The sequence below is a fragment of the Mobula hypostoma genome, chromosome 7 (assembly GCF_963921235.1).
Source record: "Mobula hypostoma chromosome 7, sMobHyp1.1, whole genome shotgun sequence".
NCBI classification, from domain to species: domain Eukaryota; kingdom Metazoa; phylum Chordata; class Chondrichthyes; order Myliobatiformes; family Myliobatidae; genus Mobula; species Mobula hypostoma.
The window spans coordinates 89,867,050-89,888,209 of NC_086103.1; the positions used below are offsets into that span (position 1 = coordinate 89,867,050).

General features: G+C 42.9%; 1 protein-coding gene across 1 annotated transcript in view; it reads left to right on the forward strand.

The window, feature by feature from the left end:
* The window catches only part of uimc1 (ubiquitin interaction motif containing 1), a 78,310-nt gene extending 63,310 nt beyond the window's left edge, over positions 1 to 15,000 (forward strand). The window contains exons 6-7 of the mRNA XM_063054884.1: positions 4,105 to 4,180; positions 14,844 to 15,000. Of these exons, the coding sequence (XP_062910954.1) occupies positions 4,105 to 4,180; positions 14,844 to 14,847 (80 nt within the window). The 3' untranslated portion in view covers positions 14,848 to 15,000. The remainder of the gene's footprint in view (positions 1 to 4,104; positions 4,181 to 14,843) is intronic.
* Positions 15,001 to 21,160: the final 6,160 nt, after the last annotated feature.

The following is a 21,160-nucleotide window of genomic DNA, read 5'->3' on the forward strand; positions in this document are numbered from 1 at the left end:
ATCTCATACACCTACCCTCTCACCATATCGTTTGATCCTGCAACCAATCAGAAATCTATCAACTTCCCCTTTGAATATACTACAGACTTGGTCTCCACCACAGTCTGTGGCAGAGCATGCCACAGATTCATCACTCTGGCTAAAAAAAATTCTTCCTTACTTCGGTTCTAAAAAGGTCACCCCTCAATTTTGATGCTGTGCCCTCTAGTTCTTGATACCCCCACCAGAGGAAACATTCTCTTTTCTCATTCACCTTATCCAGCCTTTTCAACATACAGTAGGTTTTAATGAGATGCCCACACATTCTTTTAAATTCCAATGAATACTGGCCCAAAGCTGCCAAAAGCGCCTCGTATGTTAACCCTTTCTTTCCCGGAATCATAGCTCATGAACCTCCTCTGGACTCTCTCCAAGGACAATATATCCTTTCTGAAATAAGGGGCCCAAAACTGTTGACAATACTCCTAAGTGCGGCATGACGACTGTCTTATAAAGCTTCAGCCTTATCTCCTTGTTTTTATATTCTAATCCCCTTGAAATAAATACCAACATTGCATTTGCCTTTAGCACAGACTCAACCTTTGAATGAAACTTCTGGGAGTCTTGCACAAGGACTCCTAAGTCCCTTTGCACCTCTGATGTTTGAATTTTCTCCCCAACTAGATAATAGTCTGTACTATTGTTCCTTTTACCAAAATGCATTGTCATACATTTCCATCTACCACTTTTTTGCCTATTCTTCCAATTTGTCTAAGTCCTGCTACAATCGCATTGCTTCCTCAGCACTACCTACACTTCCATCTGTCTTCATATCATCCTCAAACTTTGCCACAAAGCCACCAGTACTACTCTCTAAATCATTGACAAACAATATCAGTAGTAGTCCCAATTCTGGCCCAGAGGAACACCGCTAGCCACTGGCAGCCAACCAGAAAAGGACCCCTTTATTCCCACTCACTGCCTCCTGCCTGTCAGCCATTTCTCGATACATGCCAGTATCTTTCCTGTAACACCATAAAATTTTATCTTGTTTGGTAGCCTCATGTGAGGCACCCTATCAAATTCCTTCTGAAAAGCTATGCAAATTACATCCACTGCCTCTCCTTTGTCCACCCTGCTTGTTACTTCCCTGAAGAACTCTTAACAGATTTGACAGGCAAGATTTCCCTTTACAGAAACCATGCTGACTTTGATTTATTAGTTTTCAGGTGCTCCGAAACCTCATCCTTAGTAATAGCCTCCAACACTTTCCCTACCACTGAGGTTAGGCTAACTGACCAATAATTTCTTCTCTTCTGTCTTCCTCCCTTCTTAAAGAGTGAAGTGACATTTGCAATTTTCCAGTCCTTCAGGACCATGCCAGAATCAAGTGATTCTTGAAAGACCATGACCAATGCATCCGTTATCTCTTCAGCAACCTTGTTCAGGACTCTGGGATGTAGTCCATTTGCTGCAGGTGACTTATCCATCTTGAGACCTTTCAATTTGTTTAGCACTTTTTCGTGAGAAACGACTGAAGCAAAGTACTTATTAGGTTCATCTGCCATTTCCTTTTCCCCACTCCAACCTCATCAGCATCTTTTCCCGTGGTCCAGTGTCAACTCTCAATATCCCTTCTTTATGTAACTGAAAAACTTTTAGTATCCTGCTTTATATTATCCGCTAGTTTGCCCTCATATTTCATGTTTTCCCTTCTTATTGCTTTTTTAGTTGCCTTTTGTTGGATTTAAAAGCTTCCCAATCATCCAACTTCCCACTCACTTTTGCTAGCTTATATACCCTTTTCCTTTGCTTTTATGCAGTCCTTAATTTCCCTTGTCAGCCACGGTTGCCTACCCCTTGAGTTTGAGAACAACTTTTTCTGTGGGACATAGCTGTACTGCACCTTGTGAACTGTGCCCAGAAACTTCAGCTACCTCTGTTCTGCCATTATCCCTGTCAGTATCCCCTGCAATCCTCCCTGGGCAAGCTCCTCCCTCATGCCTCTGTAATTCCCCTTATTTCATTGTGATACTGATACGTATGAGTTACGCTTCTCCCTCTGAAATTGCAGTATGAATTCAATTATGTTATGATCACTGCCTCCTAAGGGTTTCTTTACCTTAAGCTGACAAATAAAATAAAACAACACCCAATCTAAAATAGCCTTTCCCCTGGTAGTCTCAAGCACAAACTGCTCTAAAAAGTCATATAGGCATTCAACAAATTTTCTGTCTTGCAATCCGACACCAAACTGATTTTCCAATCCCCTTGCAATTGTGACATTACCCTTATAACATACCCTTTCCAGTTCCCTTTGCAATCTCAACCCCTCATCTTGGCTACTATTTGGAGGCCTATATATGATTTGCTATAATGCTTTTTTTTAACCCTTGCAGTTTCTTAACTCCACCCACAAAGATCCGACATTCTCTGACCCTATGTCATCTTTTTTTAAAGATGTAACTCCATCTCTTACCAATAGAGCTACACTATCGCCTTTGCCTTCTTGCCTGTCCTTTTGATGCAAAGTATATCCTTTGATGTTAAACCCTCACTATGACATTCTTTCAGCCATGACTCAGTGGTGCCCACAGTCATACCAACCAATCTCTAATTGCAACACATTCGTCCGACCTATTCTGAATGATACATGCATTTAAATACAGCATCTTCAGTCCTGCATTCTTTGCCCTTATTAATTTTGCCTCTGTGGTACAACTTAACTCTTTTCTCTGTGTGCAGTTGTACTCGATCACTGGCTTGTCCTTCCTTACATTCATATTATATAATCTACTTGCTGGCTCATTCTCAGTTCTATCATACAGGTTCCCATTCCTCTGCCCTTTACAGCTGTAGCAAACCTGCCTACAAGGATATTGGTCCCTCTTCGGATTCAAGTGCAACCCATGTACTTTGTTCAGGTCACATCTGCCCCAGAAATCTGATTCCCTGCCCCCTGCACCTCAGCCACATATTTATCTGCCACCTCATTCTATTCCTACCCTCACTGTCATATGGCACAGGCAGCAATCCTGAGATTACTACCCTTGAGGTCCTGCTTCTCAGCTTCCTTCCTAACTCCCTGTATTCTGTATTCAGAACATCCTTCTTTTTCTACCTATGGCATTGGTACCAGTATGTACCAGAACTTCTTTCTGCTCACCCTCCCTTTTCAGGATATCGTGAACATGTTCAGAAACATGGCAAACTTTGGGCCCTGGGAGGCAAACTGCCATCTGTGTTTCCTTTTAGCATCCATAGAATCACCTATCTGCCCCCAAACTACAGAGCCCCTATTACCACTGCCACCCTCTTCAGTTTCTCGTCCTTTTGAGCTATAGGGCCAGACTCAGTGCCAGAGGCACGGCCACTGTTGCTTCCCCCAAGTTGGTTGTCCCCCCAGCTGTACTCAGAATGGAGTACTTTTTGTTGAGAGGGAGGGTCACAGGGGTGCTTTCCACTATTTGATGTTCTCCCTTCCCTCTCCTGTGACAGTCACTCATTTATCTGTCTCCTGTAGCTTGGGGGTGACTACCTCCCTGTAGCTCCTGTCCTGTCAGTGCTTCACTTTCTCTAACAAGCCAAAAGTCCTCGAGGGGCAGTTCCAGTTCCCTAACGTTGTTTATAAAGAGCTGCATCTTGATGCACATAGTGCAGATGTGGCCATTAGGGAGGCTAGTAGTCTCCAGGAAATCCCACATCTGACGCACAGAGCAGAACACTGGCTCTGCTGACATACCCCCGTATCTCTCGAATTAATTCAGAAAAAAAGAAATAAGAATTAAGGAATGAACTTACTATTTATCTTGCCTCTGCTTGTTCTTGCCAATGCCCTGTTGAGCCAAAGCCTTACTACCCTGAATCGGACTACTCCGATGCAACTTGGCGGGCGGTACCTCTCTTTTATAGAGACGAGGTTTTATGAAGCTCCTCACCGGACCTGTACGGGAACACTTCTGTTGCATCTGAGCAGTACTCCAATCGATTCCTAGAGCGGTACACTGTGGACTTGATATCCTTGCAAATAGTTTTCTGATAGCCCCATAACTAATTTTGTGGTCATAAACCAGTGAACCTTCTGTTACTCACCCTGACATAACATGTGCTTCCTATTTTCAACAGTGCAGACACGCAGTCACACACGCAGAGTGGCGAAACAGAATGGCACAGATGGATCCAACTATACCACTCTGAGACTGTAAGTACTGGAATACGCAATGAATTGAGGAAGATGCTGTTATAATCATGTGTGTCATGAAAATGGGAGCAACTCTTCAGAAAGCATGCCTCAGAACCCAGTACAGGGGATGTGTGTGTGTTTTTAACTGAGAGGCCCAGTACTGGTGTGTCTGTCTGTGTCAGGGCCCTAGGACAGACACATCTGTGTGTGCGTATGTGGATCCCAATACAGGAGTGTGTTTGTGTGTTTTTTGTATGTGAGAAAGCGAGAGCTCCAGTTCTGGTATGTCTATGTGTCAAAAGGTCCAGTACAGGTGTACATGGAATTGATCTGAAAGCCTTGATTAACAAAGGCTTACAGGCAATGCACCTTCTTTACCAACATGCCTAATTGTCTGGTCACTTTCAGGGAGATATGGACTCGGACATCAAGATCCCTCTGTACATCAAGCCTATTATGCTATTAACTCTGTACGGTGAAAGTGGTCACTCAAGTTCATAGGGTGGTAAGGAAGGTATATGAAATGCTGGTCTTTATTAGTCAACTATTCTGTTCAATTCCTTATACATCTCGACTGGTCCCTCCCCCTCCCCTATCCACCCTGTTCCCTCCCTCCCTCCCTGGCATTGCGTGCATCTCACTCTCTCTCTCCCACTCTCCCTCACTCTGTCTCACAGATATGCCTGTGCCAGGGCCATGGCACAGATCTGTACTGGTGCTCTGACATGGACATACCTATAGTGGGCCTCAGACACACTCAGGCACACCTCCTGTCTACCCACCCCCTTCACCCTCTCCCTCTCTCTGCCTCTCCTTGCACTGACACACCTGTTCTCATGCACCTCGGTTCTTCTTGTCTGTACCTTATCTTTGCCAAATGAAGATACAGATATTTTCACCAGGGTCTCAACTATCTCCTCCGTTGCTTCCTGCAGCAACCTGGGATAGGTCTCATCTTGCTCTGAGAATTAGGAACCCCTGTGCGTTCCCTGACATCTAACTCCTTGGCATTCTTAATACTCAGATGAATTGTGTTAGAGGACAAGTGTATGTACAAATGAGCTGTAATATGTATGATATATATATGTCTCAGGACAAATGTCTACGTGTGAGAGTGTTGGAGCATTTATGTAAGAACCTTAGTACATGTGCCTATGTGCGATAGCCTTCGTGCAAGCTATCTGTGAATTAGAACTCAAGACTATGTATGTATCTCAGAAGTCCAGTACAAGTGTCTGACAGAGACATTTATGTGTGTATAAACCACAGAGCACTGTGTGTGAACCCCATTAGCTCTGTTTATGTGTGAGTTCCGGTAGCATTGTATGAGTGTCAAAGTGCCAAACATGAGTGGAACTCTACCTGGATGTCAGTTTGAATGGGGCTGAGAGTTTTGGACTGAGCATGTCTTTGTCTATGTCTCTTCATCAGTATGAGTTTTTTTTTAGCGTGTCGCACCAGACAGTCAGCCATTCTTGGCTGGCGCGTGGTGTCAGGATTGGTCTCCTTTCGGATTAACCGGGTCACGGTATGAACGTTCCCGACTCGACCCTTTTTTACTTACGAGGCCGAGTGGCGAGCTCAACGCTCAATCCGGCATGGATGGAAAGCATGCTCGGTGGTGGCCCGACTTGGATTCGAACTCGGGAGCCTTCGCTCCAGAGTCCGGCGCTGATGCCATTGCACCACCAGCCGGCCATCAGTATGAGTAATTGTGCACATTGTCCCATTGACTGTCCATTCATGTGTGGGTAGTATCTGCATGTCGCCTCCGTGGCCCCTCAGTGTGTGCATGTCTGGATGTAGTTTTGTGTCCGCGTATTGGTGCAGGTTTGTTGGTAGCTCAGTGTGCGTCCATAAGACACAGGAGCAGAATTAGGCCATTCAGCCCACCGAGTCCATCATGGCTGATCCTGGATCCCATTCAACCCTATACTCCTGCCCTTTCACCATATCTCTTGATGCCCTGAGCAATCAGGAATCTATCAACTTCTGCTTTAAATATATCCATGGACTTGCCCTCAATGGTAGTATGTGGCAGAGCATTCCATAGATTTCACTACTCTCTGCCTAAAAAATTACTCCTTCCTTCTGTTCTAAGAGGTCATCCCTCAATAGATATGTTTCTGTGTCTCTATGCCTGCATGGTGCATTTGTGTGTTAGTGCCTATGTGTTTTTGTGGGTCTTTATCAGAATGTGTGTTGTGTCTATTGGTGTGAGTGTTTATGTTTGTGTGAATTTGTGTGTGTGCAATATGCATTTGAATATGAGTGTGTGTGAATGTATGCACACGTGTGCACGTTTGCATGTGTACACACGTGTATTGTGCGTGTGCACATGCATCCATGTTTCTGTGAATGTGTGTATACGTGCATCTAAGTTTTTGCATGTGTATACACATTTGTGCAAGTATGTGAATGAGCAAGTGCACATTTGTGTGGGCATGCATGAACAAATAAGTACACATTTGTGTGGGTATGCATGAGGAAATAAATGCACATTTGTGCCAGTGTGAGCAAACAAGTGTGATTGTGCAAGTGCCCAATAGGACATGAGTGTGCATAATTGTGCTCGACTATACATATGAGTTTGACATTGTACATGATGCATGTTGGTGAGATTAAGATTTCACACCCCTGTTTCCAGTTAAGATTACATGTGTAATTCTCTGTGTGAAATTGCATACGCGTGGGATAGTCTGTGAGGATGCACCTGTGAAAGAATATTTGAACAATTGTGAATGCAAGTGCATGAGAGAATCATAGGGCAATATGCATATATCGACACTTTACTCAGCAAATCCATGCCAACCACACTGGCCTGTATCTGTCACGCTGTCCCTTCATGTAACAAATACTTCTAAATACTTCATACTCATCATCCTCTGTGTGAAAATGTTACCCTCAGATAGTTTAAAATTCTTTCCCCCTCACCCTAAATCCTATTTTCTGTTTCCCCTCCCCCCCATCCTGAGGGGGAAAAGAATTGTTACTATTCAACTTTTCAATACCTGTCATAAAATTGAATATATCAGAATCAAGTTTAATATCACTAGCATATATCATGAGATTTGTTAACTTTGCGGTAGCAGTACAATGCAATACATAATAATAGAGAGAAGAAACAGTTAATTACAGTAAGTATATATATTCAGTAGTTAAATAGGTTGTGCAAAAAACGTAGTGAGCTAGTGATCATGGGTTCAGTGTCCATTCAGAAATCAGATGGCAGAGGGGAAGAAGCTTTTCCTGAATTGGTGAGTGTGTGCCTTCTATACCTCTTTCCTGACGGTAGCAATGAGAAGAGAGCATGTCCTGGGTGAGGGGGATCCTTAATGATAGACGCTGCCTTTTTGAGGCATTGCTCCTTAAAGATGCCCTGGATACCAAGAGGCTAGTGCCCGTGTTGGAGCTGACTAATTTTATAACTCTGCAGCTTACTTCGATCCTGTGAAGTCACGTCCCCCCACCACCATACCAGACGGTGATTCAGCCAGTTAGAATCTGTAGAAATTTGCAAGTATTTTTAGTGACATACAAAATCTCCTCAAACTCCTAATGAAATATAGCCACTGTCTTGCCTTCTTTATGGCTTCATCGATATGTTGGGACCACGTTAGGTCCCCAGAGACATTGACACCCAGGAACTTCAAATTGCTCATTCTATTCACTTCTGATTTTGCTTTGAGGACTGGTATGTGTTTCCTCGTCTTACTCTTTCTGAAGTCCACAATCAGTTCTTTGGTCTAACTGACAGTGAGTGCAAGTTTGTTGCTGTGACACCACTCAACAATGGTTGTATCTTCGGCAAATATATGGTGCCTATAAAAAGTATTCGCAGTGGATTTAATTTGGCTTTTTTTGACACTGATCAACAGAAAAAGTCTTGTGCCAAAGTGAAAACGTATCTCTACAAAGTGATCTAAATTAATTACAAATATAAAACACTAAATAATTGATTGCATAATTACTCACCCCCTTCAAGTCATTATTTAGTAGGTGCACCTTTGGGAGCAATTATAGCCTTGAGTCCGTGTAAATGGTTCTTTATCAGCTTTGCTCATCTAGACACTGCAATTTTTTCCCATTCTTTTTTATAAAACTGCTCAAGCTCTGCCAGATTGCATGGAATTCGTGAGTGAACAGCCTTTTTCAAGAGTAGCCACAAATTCTGAATTGGATTGAGGTCTGGACTCTGACTTGGCCACTCCAGGATATTTACTCTGTTGTTTTTAAGCCATTGCTGTATAGCTTTGACCTTATGCTTGGGCTCACCATCTTGCTGGAAAACAAATCTTTTCTCACACCACAGTTCTCTTGCAGAATGCATCAGTCTTTCCTCCAGGATTTCCCTGTATTTTTCTGCATTCATTTTGCCCTCTACCTTTTCAAGTCTTCCCAGGGCCTGCTGCAGTGAAGTAGCCCTACAACATGATGCAGCCATCACCAAGCTTCACAGTAGAGGTGGTGTATTTTACCATAGCATTTAGTCTGATGGCCAAAAAGCTGAATTTTGGTTTCATCAGACCATAGAACCTTCTTCCGGCTGACTTCAGAGTCTCCCACATGCCTTCTGACAACTCTAGCTGAGATTTCATGTGATTTTTTTTTCCAACAAGGGCAACACATTGATGAAGATAGAGCAATGGATGTAGTGTGTATGGATTTCAGTAAGGCATTTGGTAAGGCTTCCCAGGCGAGGCTCATTCAGAAAGTAATGAGACGTGGTATCCAAGGAGACCTTGCTTTGTGGATCCAGAATTGGGTGGTTATGGATGGTTCGTATTCTGCATGGAGAATGGTGACAAGTGGCGTTCTGCAGAGATCTGTTCTGGGACCCCTCCTCTTTGTTATTTTTTATAAATGACCTGGATAAGGAAGTAGAAGGGTGGGTTAGTAAGTTTGCTGATAACACTAAAGTTGGGGGTGTTGTGGATAGTTTGGAGGGTTGTCAGAAGTTACAGCAGGATATCGATAGGATGCAGAAGTGGGCTAAGCAATGGCAGGTGAAGATAAGTGTGAATTTGAAGACAATGTAATATTAATGCTAAGACTCTTGGCAGTATGGAGGATCAGCAAAATCTTGAGGTCTGTGTGCATAGGACATCAAAGCTGCTGAGTAGGTTCAATAGGTGCACCTAATGTCAAAGAAATGTATACAATATACATCATAAATTTCTTTTTCTTCGCAGACATCCATGAAAATAGAGAGTGCCTCAAAGAATGAATGACAGTTTTTAAATTAGAACCCCAAAGCCCCTCCCAGCTCCCCCCACACACAAGCAGCAGTAAAGCAACGACCACCCACAACCCCACCAACAAAAAGCATTAGCACCTCCACCGAGCACTCAAGCGTGCAGCAAAGCATTAATAAAGACACAGACTTGCAGTACCCCAAAAACTACTTGTTCACCTGATAATTCAACATACCACAGGCTCTCTTTCGCCCTAATAAGGGAAAAAGAAGTGTCCCCATTTCACAGCAAGAGGGAAGACATAAACAACTCGCTGATTTACGATGCTAAAAGACTTGCGTCGCTTTTTCAGAGAGTTGGCACCAAAAACCCAGAACCCCTGGCAGCTAACCTGCTGCTCCTGATGTTCCATATTCTCCCACAATGCTTCAGTTAGGGGCACCGGCCTAGAATCAGCATGTCCCCAGAGCTACGAAATCCCAGAATCCTGAAGGTGTGTTCATCTTCCAAGCTTCATCCTTGGGATATCAAAAAGCGGCCAGTCATGAGACCCTGAGAGCGGACCCATTCCCACAAAGAACCAAAGTCAGAGTGTAACTCCCAAGTCAGGGTCTTCAAAAGAAACCCCCACATCCTGAAAAGGGAAAAAAGAGTTACCAAAAATAGAAATAAAGCTGCTTCCGAAGATGCAAGCAAAGGAGTTGCCGTTTAACTTGCCCCACCTCAAGGTTGACAGTGTTGTTAAGAAGGCGCATGGTGTGTTGGCCTTCATCAACCATGGGACTGATTTCAAGAGCCATGAGGTAATGTTATAGCTATATAAGATCTTACTTAGACCCCACTTGGAGTACTGTGTTTAGTTCTGGTGATTTTGTTATAAGAAGGATGTGGACAATATAAAGAGAGTGCAGAAGAGATTTACAAGGCTGTTGCCTGGATTGATGAGAATAGGTTGAGTGAACTTAGCCTTTTCTCTTTGGAGTGACGGAGGATGAGAGATGTATGAGAGGCATTGATCATGTGGATAGCCAGAGGTTTTTCTTCCATGATTTTCTTCTCAGTAAACAGCAAGGAAAAACATGCATTAAAAAAAACCCTACCCATCTCCTGCTGCTCAAGATGTTTGCAGCCCTACTAATCTCTAAGGGGACCTACTTTCTCCTTAGCCGCCCTTTTGCTCTTGATTCTGTAGAACCTCCTGGGATTTTCTTTAATCTCACCTGCCAGATCCATTTTACAACCTCTCTTTTCCATCCTGATAACCCTCTTAAGAGTAAGCTTAACTTTTTATAGTCATCTAGGGCTCAATCCCAGCCTCCCAATGTGTGTTTCCTTCTTTTTCTTGTCCAGAGCCTCAGTATCTCTTGTCATCCAAACTTCCAGAATCAGAATCACTGGCATGTGTCATGAAATTTGTTAACTTAGCAATATCAGTTCAATGCAATACGTGATATAGAAGAAAAATAATAATAATAGTAATAATGAAAAGTAAGTAAATCATTTACAATATACTTATATTGAATAGATTAAAAATCGTGCAAAAAACAGAAAGCATATATATTAGTAAAGTGAGGTAGTGTTCAAGGGTTCAATGTCCATTTAGGAATCAGATAGTGGAAGCGTACAAGTTGTTTCTGAATCGCTGAGTGTGTGCCGTCAGGCTCCTGGCTCCTACCTGATGGTAACAGTGAGAAAAGGGCATGCCCTGGGTGCTGGAGGTCCTTAGTAATGGACACTGCCTTTCTGAGGCACTGCTCCTTGAAGATGTCCTGGGTACTTTGTGGGCTAGTACCCAAGATGGAGCCGACTAAATTTACAACCGAAAGCAGCTTCTTTCAGTCCTGTGCAGTAGCACCTCCCCCATACCATACAGTGATGCAGCCTGTCAGTATGTTCTCCACAGTGCATCTATAGAAGTTTTTGAGTGTATTTGTTGACGTACCAAATCTCTTCAAATTCCTAATGAAGTTTAGTTGCTGCCTTCCCTAAACTTGCCTGGTTTTTCTCTTCACCTACACAGAAACATGCTGCTCCAGGACACCTGATGTCACACGGTTAAACGCAACTTGCCATACATTCCTTTCCCTTCAAAACGGCCTCACCCAGTTAAACTCTATTGGAATCTTTTAAATTCCTCCAAAATTGATTTGTTCTTGTTTAGGAGCCCGTGGGCCTGTCCTAACCTCTTCCATTGCTATCTTAAAACTAATGGTCACTAGAGCCAAGGTGCTTTCTGACGTACCATCACTTACTTGCCATGGCTCATTCTCTATGAAGGGGACCAGTAATACGTGCTGTATATCAACTCAGGAAAGCTTTCCTGGACATGCTTAACAAATTCTGCCCTCTCCAGGCCCTTAACACTGTATGGTTCAGTCAGCAAGGGGAAGTTAAAATCACCTACAAATACAATCCTTACGATTTCTGTGCACACTAGCTCCTCAATTTTCTGTTGGCTTTCAGATGGGGGAGGACCTATAATACAACCTAGTGGAGTGATCTTCCCCTTCTTGTTTCTCCACTATGTTTACCCATATGGCCTCGCTAGTGATCCCTCAAGATTGGACTCACTTTCAAGGGCACTACTTCTCATGTTCTTGATATTTATTGCCTAATTATTATTATTATTTCTTTTTTGTATTTTCACAGTTTGTTTTCTTTTGCACACTGGTTGAACGCCCAAGATTGTGCTCTCTTTCTCTGATTCTATAGTGGTTATTATTCTATTATGGATTTATTGGGTATGCTTGCAAGAAAATTAATCTCGGGGTTGTATATGGTGACATGTATGTACTTTGATAATAAATTTATTTTGAACTTTGATTGTTGTTTCCAGCTATTGCTGTTACTTCCTCCCTTATCAAAAAGGGTATACGCCCTCCATGGTTACCTATACTGTACTTCTATTTTGCCTGTAGCATCTGTATCTTGCAATATTGAGCTGCCAGTTCTGCCCTATGTTTCTATTATGGACATAACAACCCAGTTCTCAGCACCAAAGCACGCAAGGTATCTTGATGAGAATCTCAGCCTGAAACAACAACTATTCAATGTTCCAAGTAAATTTATTATCAACGAACATATATGTCACCATATACTACCCTGAGATTCATTTTCTTGTGGGAATTCACTATAAATATGAAGAAACACAATAGAATCAGTAAAAATCCTCACAAGATGGACAAACAGCCAATATGGAAAAGACAACAGTCTGTACAAAGACAAAAAAAAACAAAATAGTAACAACAATAATAAATAAATAAATAAACAATAAATATTGAGAACATGAGATGAAGAGTCCTTGAAAGTGAATCCATAGGTTGTGGGAAGAGTTCAGTGTAAGTTGAATGAAGTTACTCCCTAATTCAAGAGCTCGATGGTTGAGGAGTAATAGCTGTTCCTGAACTTGGTGGTGTGAATCCTGAGGCTCCTGTACCACCTCCTGAATGACAGCAGTGAGAAGAGATTATGTCTTGGATGGTTGGGGTCATTGGTCATAGATGTTGTCTTCCTGCATCAGCACTCCCTGTAGGTGTGCCCAGTGGTGGGGAGGGCTTTTCCCTTCATTTCCTTCATAGATGCTACCTGGCCTGCGAAGTTCGTCCAACATCTTGTGTATGTTGCCCATCCTCTGAGTTTGCCTATCTTGCCTTTTGAACCTTGAGAATTGAACTAAATGCAGTTTAGCTAATTATTACTTTCCCTGCCTTTATTGTGCCCTGGCTGTCCTGATTACTAGATTTGCTCTCATTGGCTACTGCTTTATCCCATGATCGTATCATCAAAGTCCCACTCCCCTGCCAATCTAGTTTAAACCCTTTCAGTATTGAATTAACTAATTTCCCTGCAAGGATATTGGTTAGCCTCTGGTTCAGTTGCAATCTGTCCCTCTTGTATAGGTCATCCCTACTCCAGAAAAGATTTCAGTGGTTAAAGAACCTAAATCAGTGCAACCACCTGAATCACCAGCAACTCAGTCACATATTCATGTGGCCTATCCTTCTAACATGTAGCACCAGGAGTTATCCTCAAGGTCCTGCCTCTTAACTTCTTATAAACTCCTTATACTAATTTTGCTGGGCCTCATCCCCTGTTGTACTTATGTCATTTGTATCAACATGTGCAACTACCTCTGGGTGTTCATCATCCCCCTCAACAATTTTCGGCAGCCACTCTGAGATATCCTTGACCCTGGCACCCAGGAAGCCATACATCATCCTGTTGTCTCTTCTATGGCCGCAGAATCTTCTGTGTGTTCTGTAATTATTGAGTCTTTTATCACAATCACCCTGTCTGACTGCATATTTTCCTTCTGATCCTCAAAGTCCACTTGAAGTGTCAGAGACCTGACTCCCTCTGCTAGCCCTGAAAGACAATCTCCCTCAATAGTATCCAAGGGAGTATACCTGTTAGTGAAGGGCATGGTCCTGACTGCCTACTTCCCTTCCTGTCCCTGGGGGTTACTCATCTAGCTGAAGCTTGTATAGTAGGTGTGACCACCTCGGTAAAAGCTTCAGCTTTGAGGTTCTCAGTTTCCTAGGTGCTCTTGTGTATCCAAATCCAGCTCTGGTACCTTGACCCAATCTGTCAGGAGCTCCAGCTGGTGCGCTTTCCATAGATGTTGTCATCAGGGAGACCATGAATTTCCCTTCTCACATCTTGCAGAAGGAGCCTTCTGTTACCCAAAATGCCATTCTGCCTACACTGAATCAAGTCCTAAGGATGAACAGCAAAGATAAAACCTGTGATCTGTGCCCCTTTACCAAAGCCTCTTAAACCAAGGACACAACTCCCCGGTCTCTCAGTTTCTGCTTCAAAGGGCTGCTGTACTTAACTTGCTTTTGCTGATGACTGCTCTCCAATTAGCCAATAAATGAGATTTGCCTTTTTAAAGTTCCTGCTCTCACTCCAAACAACTGGGCCAGTTACTCAGCCTCTTCTCACCAGAATGTCTTGAGCCAAAGCCTCCCTACTGCTCCACTGGCACGTGTGGAATGCCTGTGATTGTTTTTGTGAGAGTGTATGTGTGTGTGTGAAGGAGAGAGAAAACAGTATGTTAGAATGTGTGTGTTTGTGAGATTGTGAGGTTCTTTGTGAGTAAAATTGTGTGAGGCTATGTGTGTTTGAAACCTTGTTTGTGTATGAGTGTGGGATCTTGTATGTATGAGAGAGTTTGTGGGCTTAAGTGTGAAAGAGTGATTTTGTGCACGTGTGTGTGAGCATGAGATTGAGAGGGAGCACATGAGGTGGTAGAGAAAGTGAGCTTGGAGAGAAGGAACGTGCAGGATTGAAAGCGGGTGAGGGAATGTGTGCAAGGGAGATTGAGAGACTGTGCGTGTGTATGTCTGATTGCACGTGAAGAGGTTGTGTTTGACAGGTTGCCCTCGGCTGCACTGATCTCTGCCTGATGGGTGTGTCAGTGTCAGTGAAAGGTTGGCTTCTTCTCAGCTCTCCTGATCTTAATGCATGCTCTGTCCACTTTCCAGATGAGAAGAGCTGGATGAGTGAAAAGAATGGTTGATCTCCCTGCCTCAGGAATACTCTGATCCAGTGATCTGCGGGTCTGGTACCATCCCAGGATGTACAGCATGTGCCCAGGACCTGATGTAAATAATCTCATTAAAAACAATTATTTCATCGCTATGTACACTTTTTACAGAATTGTTGTCCATTAATTGGTGTGTGTGAGCATGAGGACGTGCTCCACTGTTAACTCCATGCACTTCCTCAATGCATTTGCAGTACCACTGTGATCCTCCCTCATTATGCTCCATGCACGAGATGTCTTCTCTTTTAATACTCTTCTGCAGCAGGGATAAGGGCCAAATAGAGGTAATGGGACTACTTTAGATGGGCATCTGAGATGGCATACAGGAACTGGGCAAAAGGGCCTATTCCCATGCTGTAGGACTGTTTGTCATCAGCACTTCACAGTTCTTTGCCTGCACCAATGCAGCATTCCTCCAGTGCAGCTGTGCCATGTATTCAGCTGATTGTGGAACTTATAATGCGGATATTCCTCTTGCTGACAACAGCATTGTCATTTTCACAGGTAAGGTCCTTTATTGAATTCTTTTCCTTGGAGCTGTAAACTGAGAGATGTGATAATTAAGTAAATATGGAGCCCAGATGGCTTATGATGTGGACATTTGATTTGCTAATAAATGGATGAGCTCAAAGTCTGTGCCAGTAAATCCAGCTGCAGTGATGGTGTGGGGAGCAGTAAGAGCTGAGCTACAGAGGGCTGCTCACACTGCTGCCCCCATTCAGTGTACAGCATTCTGCCTGTTACGGTATAGTGGGTGAATGATCCTTTGTGCCTTACTGACCTCTCCAAACTCCTCCCACTGAACATCTCTCAGTCACATCTAGCTGTCACCAGGTTCGGATATGGCCCAAGTGCAGAGCAAGAGACACTGAAGCGGGTCGATAGTTCACAGACTTTAATGCGAACAGAGAAGGAAAAGAAAACAATACATGTTTGGTCAAACGGGGCCGTTAACTAAAACTCTCAAATGGAAAACGAAGCCTACACTGCAGCTGAAAGGAATAACTAAATATAAAATGAATACCGCTAGTCTTCAAAGTCAGTTGACTTGACAGTCCAATTTCCCAGGCAAGGCCGAACGTAAGCAGGCAGCAAAGCGTTGCTGTGCTGGGTTCAAGTCTCAAAGAGCGCTATGATGAAAAGAATGGTGTTAAATACTATCACGATGGAATAATAATTAGCTGACACGTGCATATTCAGGTGCGCAATTGACGGATCTGCTATGCTGCTGAATCCGTGCTTGTGATACCTGGCACATTTAGTGCAGGTACGTTGCACTATTTCCAGCCAAAGCTGAATTTTGTGAGGAATCAGCCCCAGATCAATTGTCGAGATACATGTGGAAAATCTTATATCATGTCATTTCCCACACCACCCCGCCCCCCCCCCGCACCTTGAGATCCACAAACTGCTAGGACAGTCAGTTACCCACACTCCTGCATCACTTCCTGCTTTGATACACAGAGAATGTTCCCAGTAAACTTGTGGCGTATGCAGTAACATCAATGTTAGAAGAAAGTTCCCTCTCTCCAGGTTGATGTTGAGCTTGCAACTCGGCCTCGTCCAATAATACTGTGAAATGTCTGTGAGGAGTAGCACCCCGCACAGCCTTTCGAACTGCACCTTGTAAGGCATGAAAATGCATGACTCTGGCCTCTCAGGTCTGAGTCGTCGTCATCAACATCATTATCCCTCTCTCCTGTTGCCCAAGATTGGAATAACCTACAAAAAGTAGTAGCTACAGAGTCTATCAGAGGAAAAGCCCTCCCCACAATTGAGGCAATGTCATGAGAAAGCCCAATCGTATTGTCAAAAACACCCTCCGTCCAGGCCATGCTCTCTTCTCGCTGCTGCCATCGGGATGGAGGTATTAGGTCCCATACCAACAGGTTCAGGAACAGTTATTAACATTTAACTCTCAGGCTCCTGAACTAGTGTGGATAACCTCAGTCACCTCAACACCTAACAGATTCCGCAACCATGTTCTCAGTATTATCTGTTTACTGCTTTTAATTGTTATTCTTGTATTTTCACAGATGGACTCTTCAACTTGATCTGTCAGTCTTTGTATATTTTCACTGATTCTGATGTATTTCTTTGTTCTACTGTGAATGCCTACAAAAAATTAATCTTGGGGTAGTATATAGTGACATACACTTGTATGTACTTTAATAAATTAACTTTGAACTTCTGTCCAGCAATCTGAACAATGATTGGTTTATAATTGATCTCTTGTTGCTAATCTGCTCAGCCCCGCCAGACTTTCTTCTGTGATCCCAGAACCTTGCGCTTGGTTTGCAGAAGAAAAGAATGAACCAAGGCTTGTATTTCAATCTTTAATCAGGTCATTAATGAAATAAGAGAGAGAACTGCTGAAGTGAATAGATAAATCAATCCATCTGCTATGTAAACATTTAAGGAAATTGCCCAGAATACATTCCCATAGGACTTTTATCCGTGCTTTTGCTAGAAGAATGTGATGCAGATTGTAGGTCAGAAGAATGGACAGCATATAAAACAAGCAAAGAACTATTTAGGCACCATGGTAGCGGACGATTAGTGATTACAACTCAATGTGTTCCTGTGTTCAGAGCTCAATTCTGGCGCCATTCTGTAAGTAGTCGCTGTACGCCTTCCCCATGCAATACATGAATTTTCCCTGGGTGTTCTGGTTTTCTCCATAGACAGGTGTACTGGGTAAGTTAACTGGTCATTCTAACTTGTCCTGTGATTAGGTTAGGGTTAATCGAGGTTGTGGAGGCAACAGGGTTTAGAGGGTGAGAAAGCCTACTGTATCATTAAGTAAATAAAGGAGATGCAGGACATGGGCAAGTTCCTAAATGAGTACTTATGTTGGTATTCACCAAAGAGAAGGATGTAGAGGATAGTGAAATAAGTGGCGAGTGTGCATTTATGCTCAGGTATTTTGAGGTAAAGGAAGAGGTGGTGTTCTCTAAAGCTGGTTAAGTCCTCATGGACTGATGGGATACACCAGGTTACTGAGAGCAGGGGTCCCCAACCTTTTTTGCACCGCGGACTGGTTTAACATTGAAAATATTCTTGCGGACTGGCCAACCTACTGGTAGGAGTGGGGGGGGGGGGTGCGGTGGGATAGGGTTGCCAACTTTCTCACTGTGTTTACCCCAAGAAAGACTACCATGACTGTGAAGTCTTGCGCGGGCTCCTGTGTGCTCATGCGTGTGCATCCGTGTACATGCCGATTTTTTTTCTACAAATAGGTTTTGGCAATTTTGTTCAGTGAAACTACTCTGTATATATGTTATTTCTACTTTATATAGGCTGTGTATTTATCATATCATTCCTGCTTTTACTATATGTTACTGTTATTTTAGGTTTTATGTGTTATTTGGTAGGTTATTTTTTGGGTCTGGGAGCGCTCAAAAAATTTTCCCATATGAATTAATGGTAATTGCTTTTTCGCTTTATGCCATTTTGGCACTAAAGGTTTCATAGGAACGCTCTACCTTAGCAGGGGAAAGACAGGATAAAGGCGGTCCAGTGTGGGACAAACCAATTTAGCTCAATATACGGGATGTCCTGGCTAATATGGGACAGTTGGCAACCCTAGTGGGCCGGGGGGGGGGGGGAGGGGGCGTTATTAATCACGACCAGATTATAGGTGATAAGTCAACTATAAATCACTTATCAGTGGCTAATACACTCAATTTCATTTCTAAAAGGGTTTATCTAACAAATTTTATATTAAACACACAGTGCATATTTTCCTCACATGAATATAGTGATAAGTCAATTATAAGTCATTTATAAGTCATAGCATCATAACATTTTAAGTAACACACAACATCCATGGCTCCCTTCATTACTTCCTCAAAATAATCGTTAGTAAGATATGACTTGTCTCATACAGAGTCATGCTGAGTCCCTGATTAGATTGTTTCAGCAAATGCTCATAAATCCTACCCCTAAGAATCCTCTTCAATAGATTCCCTATTACTAACAATGAGGATATTAAACACACAGCGCATGTTTTTCTCGTATGAACATACATTGCAACACATCAATATCGCTGAATCAGTGGGAGCCCTTGGGCTTGTTTCCCTGCAACAAGACGGTCCCATCGGGGGGTGATGGGAGACAGTGAAGGGGGTTCCTTATGATTTAGTTTTGGTTGCATTCATTGCAGAAAACCCTGCTTCGTAGAGATGTTGGAAATGGAAGCAACATTTTCATTGCTTTCGTGGCTGTCTCAGGATACTTAGCCTTAACTTTGATCCAGAATGCCAGCAGAGATGTTATGTCAAACATACTTTTCAGCCCGCCGTCATTTGCAGGCTCGAGGAGTTGATCTTCTTCCTGCACTGACATGGATGACGCGTGCGTAATGACCTCGCATGTGTTCAAGTTCAACAGTGCGTGACAGGGAATGAGGAAAGATGCAGCTGACTGATATCGTTTCATATCGCCAAATCATATCATCTCCCCGCGGCCTGGTGGTTGGGGACTGCTGACCAAGAGGGTCAAGAGATGAAATTCCTGGGAACTTGTCTTGGATCTCTGTGTCCTCTCCAGACACAGATGAAGTCCTGGAGGACTGGTGAGTAGCTAATGTTTTCCTTTTTTCAAGAACAGACATAGAGATAATCCTGGAATTTATAGTCTGGTGAGTCTCATTGTTAGTAATAGGGAATCTATTGAAGAGGATTCTTAGGGGTAGGATTTATGAGCATTTGCTGAAACAATCTAATCAGGGACTCAGCATGACTCTGTATGAGACAAGTCGTATCTTACTAACTTGATTATTTTGAGGAAGTAATGAAGGGAGCCATGGATGTTGTATATGTGAATTTTAGTAAGGCGTTTGACAGAGTCCCTCCCGGTAGGATCATCCAGAAGACTAAAATACATGTGATCCACAGTATATTTGCCCATTAAATTCAGAATTGGCTTGCCTTGCGAAAGGGTAGTTGTCACTGGGGGGTATTCTGGCCAGAGGTTTATAACTAGTGGTGTTCCACAATCATCTGTACTGGAACCTCTGCTATTTGTGATACGTATAAAAGACTTGCATGGGTGGGTTAGTAAATTTGCAGATGACACAGAGATTAGTGGTTTTGTAGAATGTGTGGAAGATTGCCCAAGGATACAGCAGGATATAAATCAGTTCCTGATATCAGCAGGGAAATGGCAGATAGAAACCATATGTAAAGGAATAGTACAGTGTTAATGGTAGGACCCTTAAAAGCATTCTGTGTAGAGGAATCTCAGGCTGCAAGTTCATAGCTCTCTAAAAGTGGCTGTACAAATCAGAATCAGATTTATTATCACCGGCATGTGTCGTGAAATTTGTTAACTCAGCAGCAGCAGTTCAATGCAATACATAATATAGAAAAAAAACCAAAATAAAATAAATAATAAATAAATAAGTAAATCAGTGACAGTATACGTATATTGAATAGATTAAATTGACAGTGTGGTCAAGAATATGTATGGCATACTTGCCTCTATTAGATGTTATAAGGATTAATTCAATAATAATGATCAGTTAGGCACAGAGAGAATCTGTATTTACTAACAAGATCTCAGATAACAAGCAGACAAAGAATAGAAAAGGTAATATCCAGGAAAAGAAGTCAACACTGGCTGGGTGTTCCTTGTGTTCCCTATGTAATCACCATATGTGTGATGTAGGCTCCTCCACATCTACGATGGTTGGTCTCTGCAGTTGTCGCTGTGATCTCAAAATCCTCCAGTCTTATTTGTTTCCTTATCAGATCAATTTATGTTTCAAATTCATTGACTCAAGATAATCTAACTGACCTGTGTCAGTTTCTCATTAGATGTGACACAAGGCTAAAAGAAGTTTTGCTTTATGGCCATCTTCAGCCTTATGAGGTGAGTGAGAAGAAGGGACTGCCAGGGTTGGGAAGAGGTAGATAGGAAGGAACAGATGCGATAACTGAAAGGGACCCCGTCAACTGGTTTGAAATGGGCACGGAGGAGGGAGTGAAGAGTTGTTTAAGTGGCAGAGGAGTGAATGACATGGAATTTTGGTGCCAGCTGGCTTCCAACACATCAGGTTATGCACTTGGAACCTTATCCCTACAATGTTTAACCTCTTCACTTGGATTACCTTGATTATGAATTGCAGCAAATGACCGAGTCAGTAACTCAGCCTTCTCTATTTCCGTGACAGTAATTTTGCTTATCAATCAATGCTGCAAATATTGTTGCCCCTTTGAATTTCACCCCCTCTGCCTCCTCCCCATCCCATTA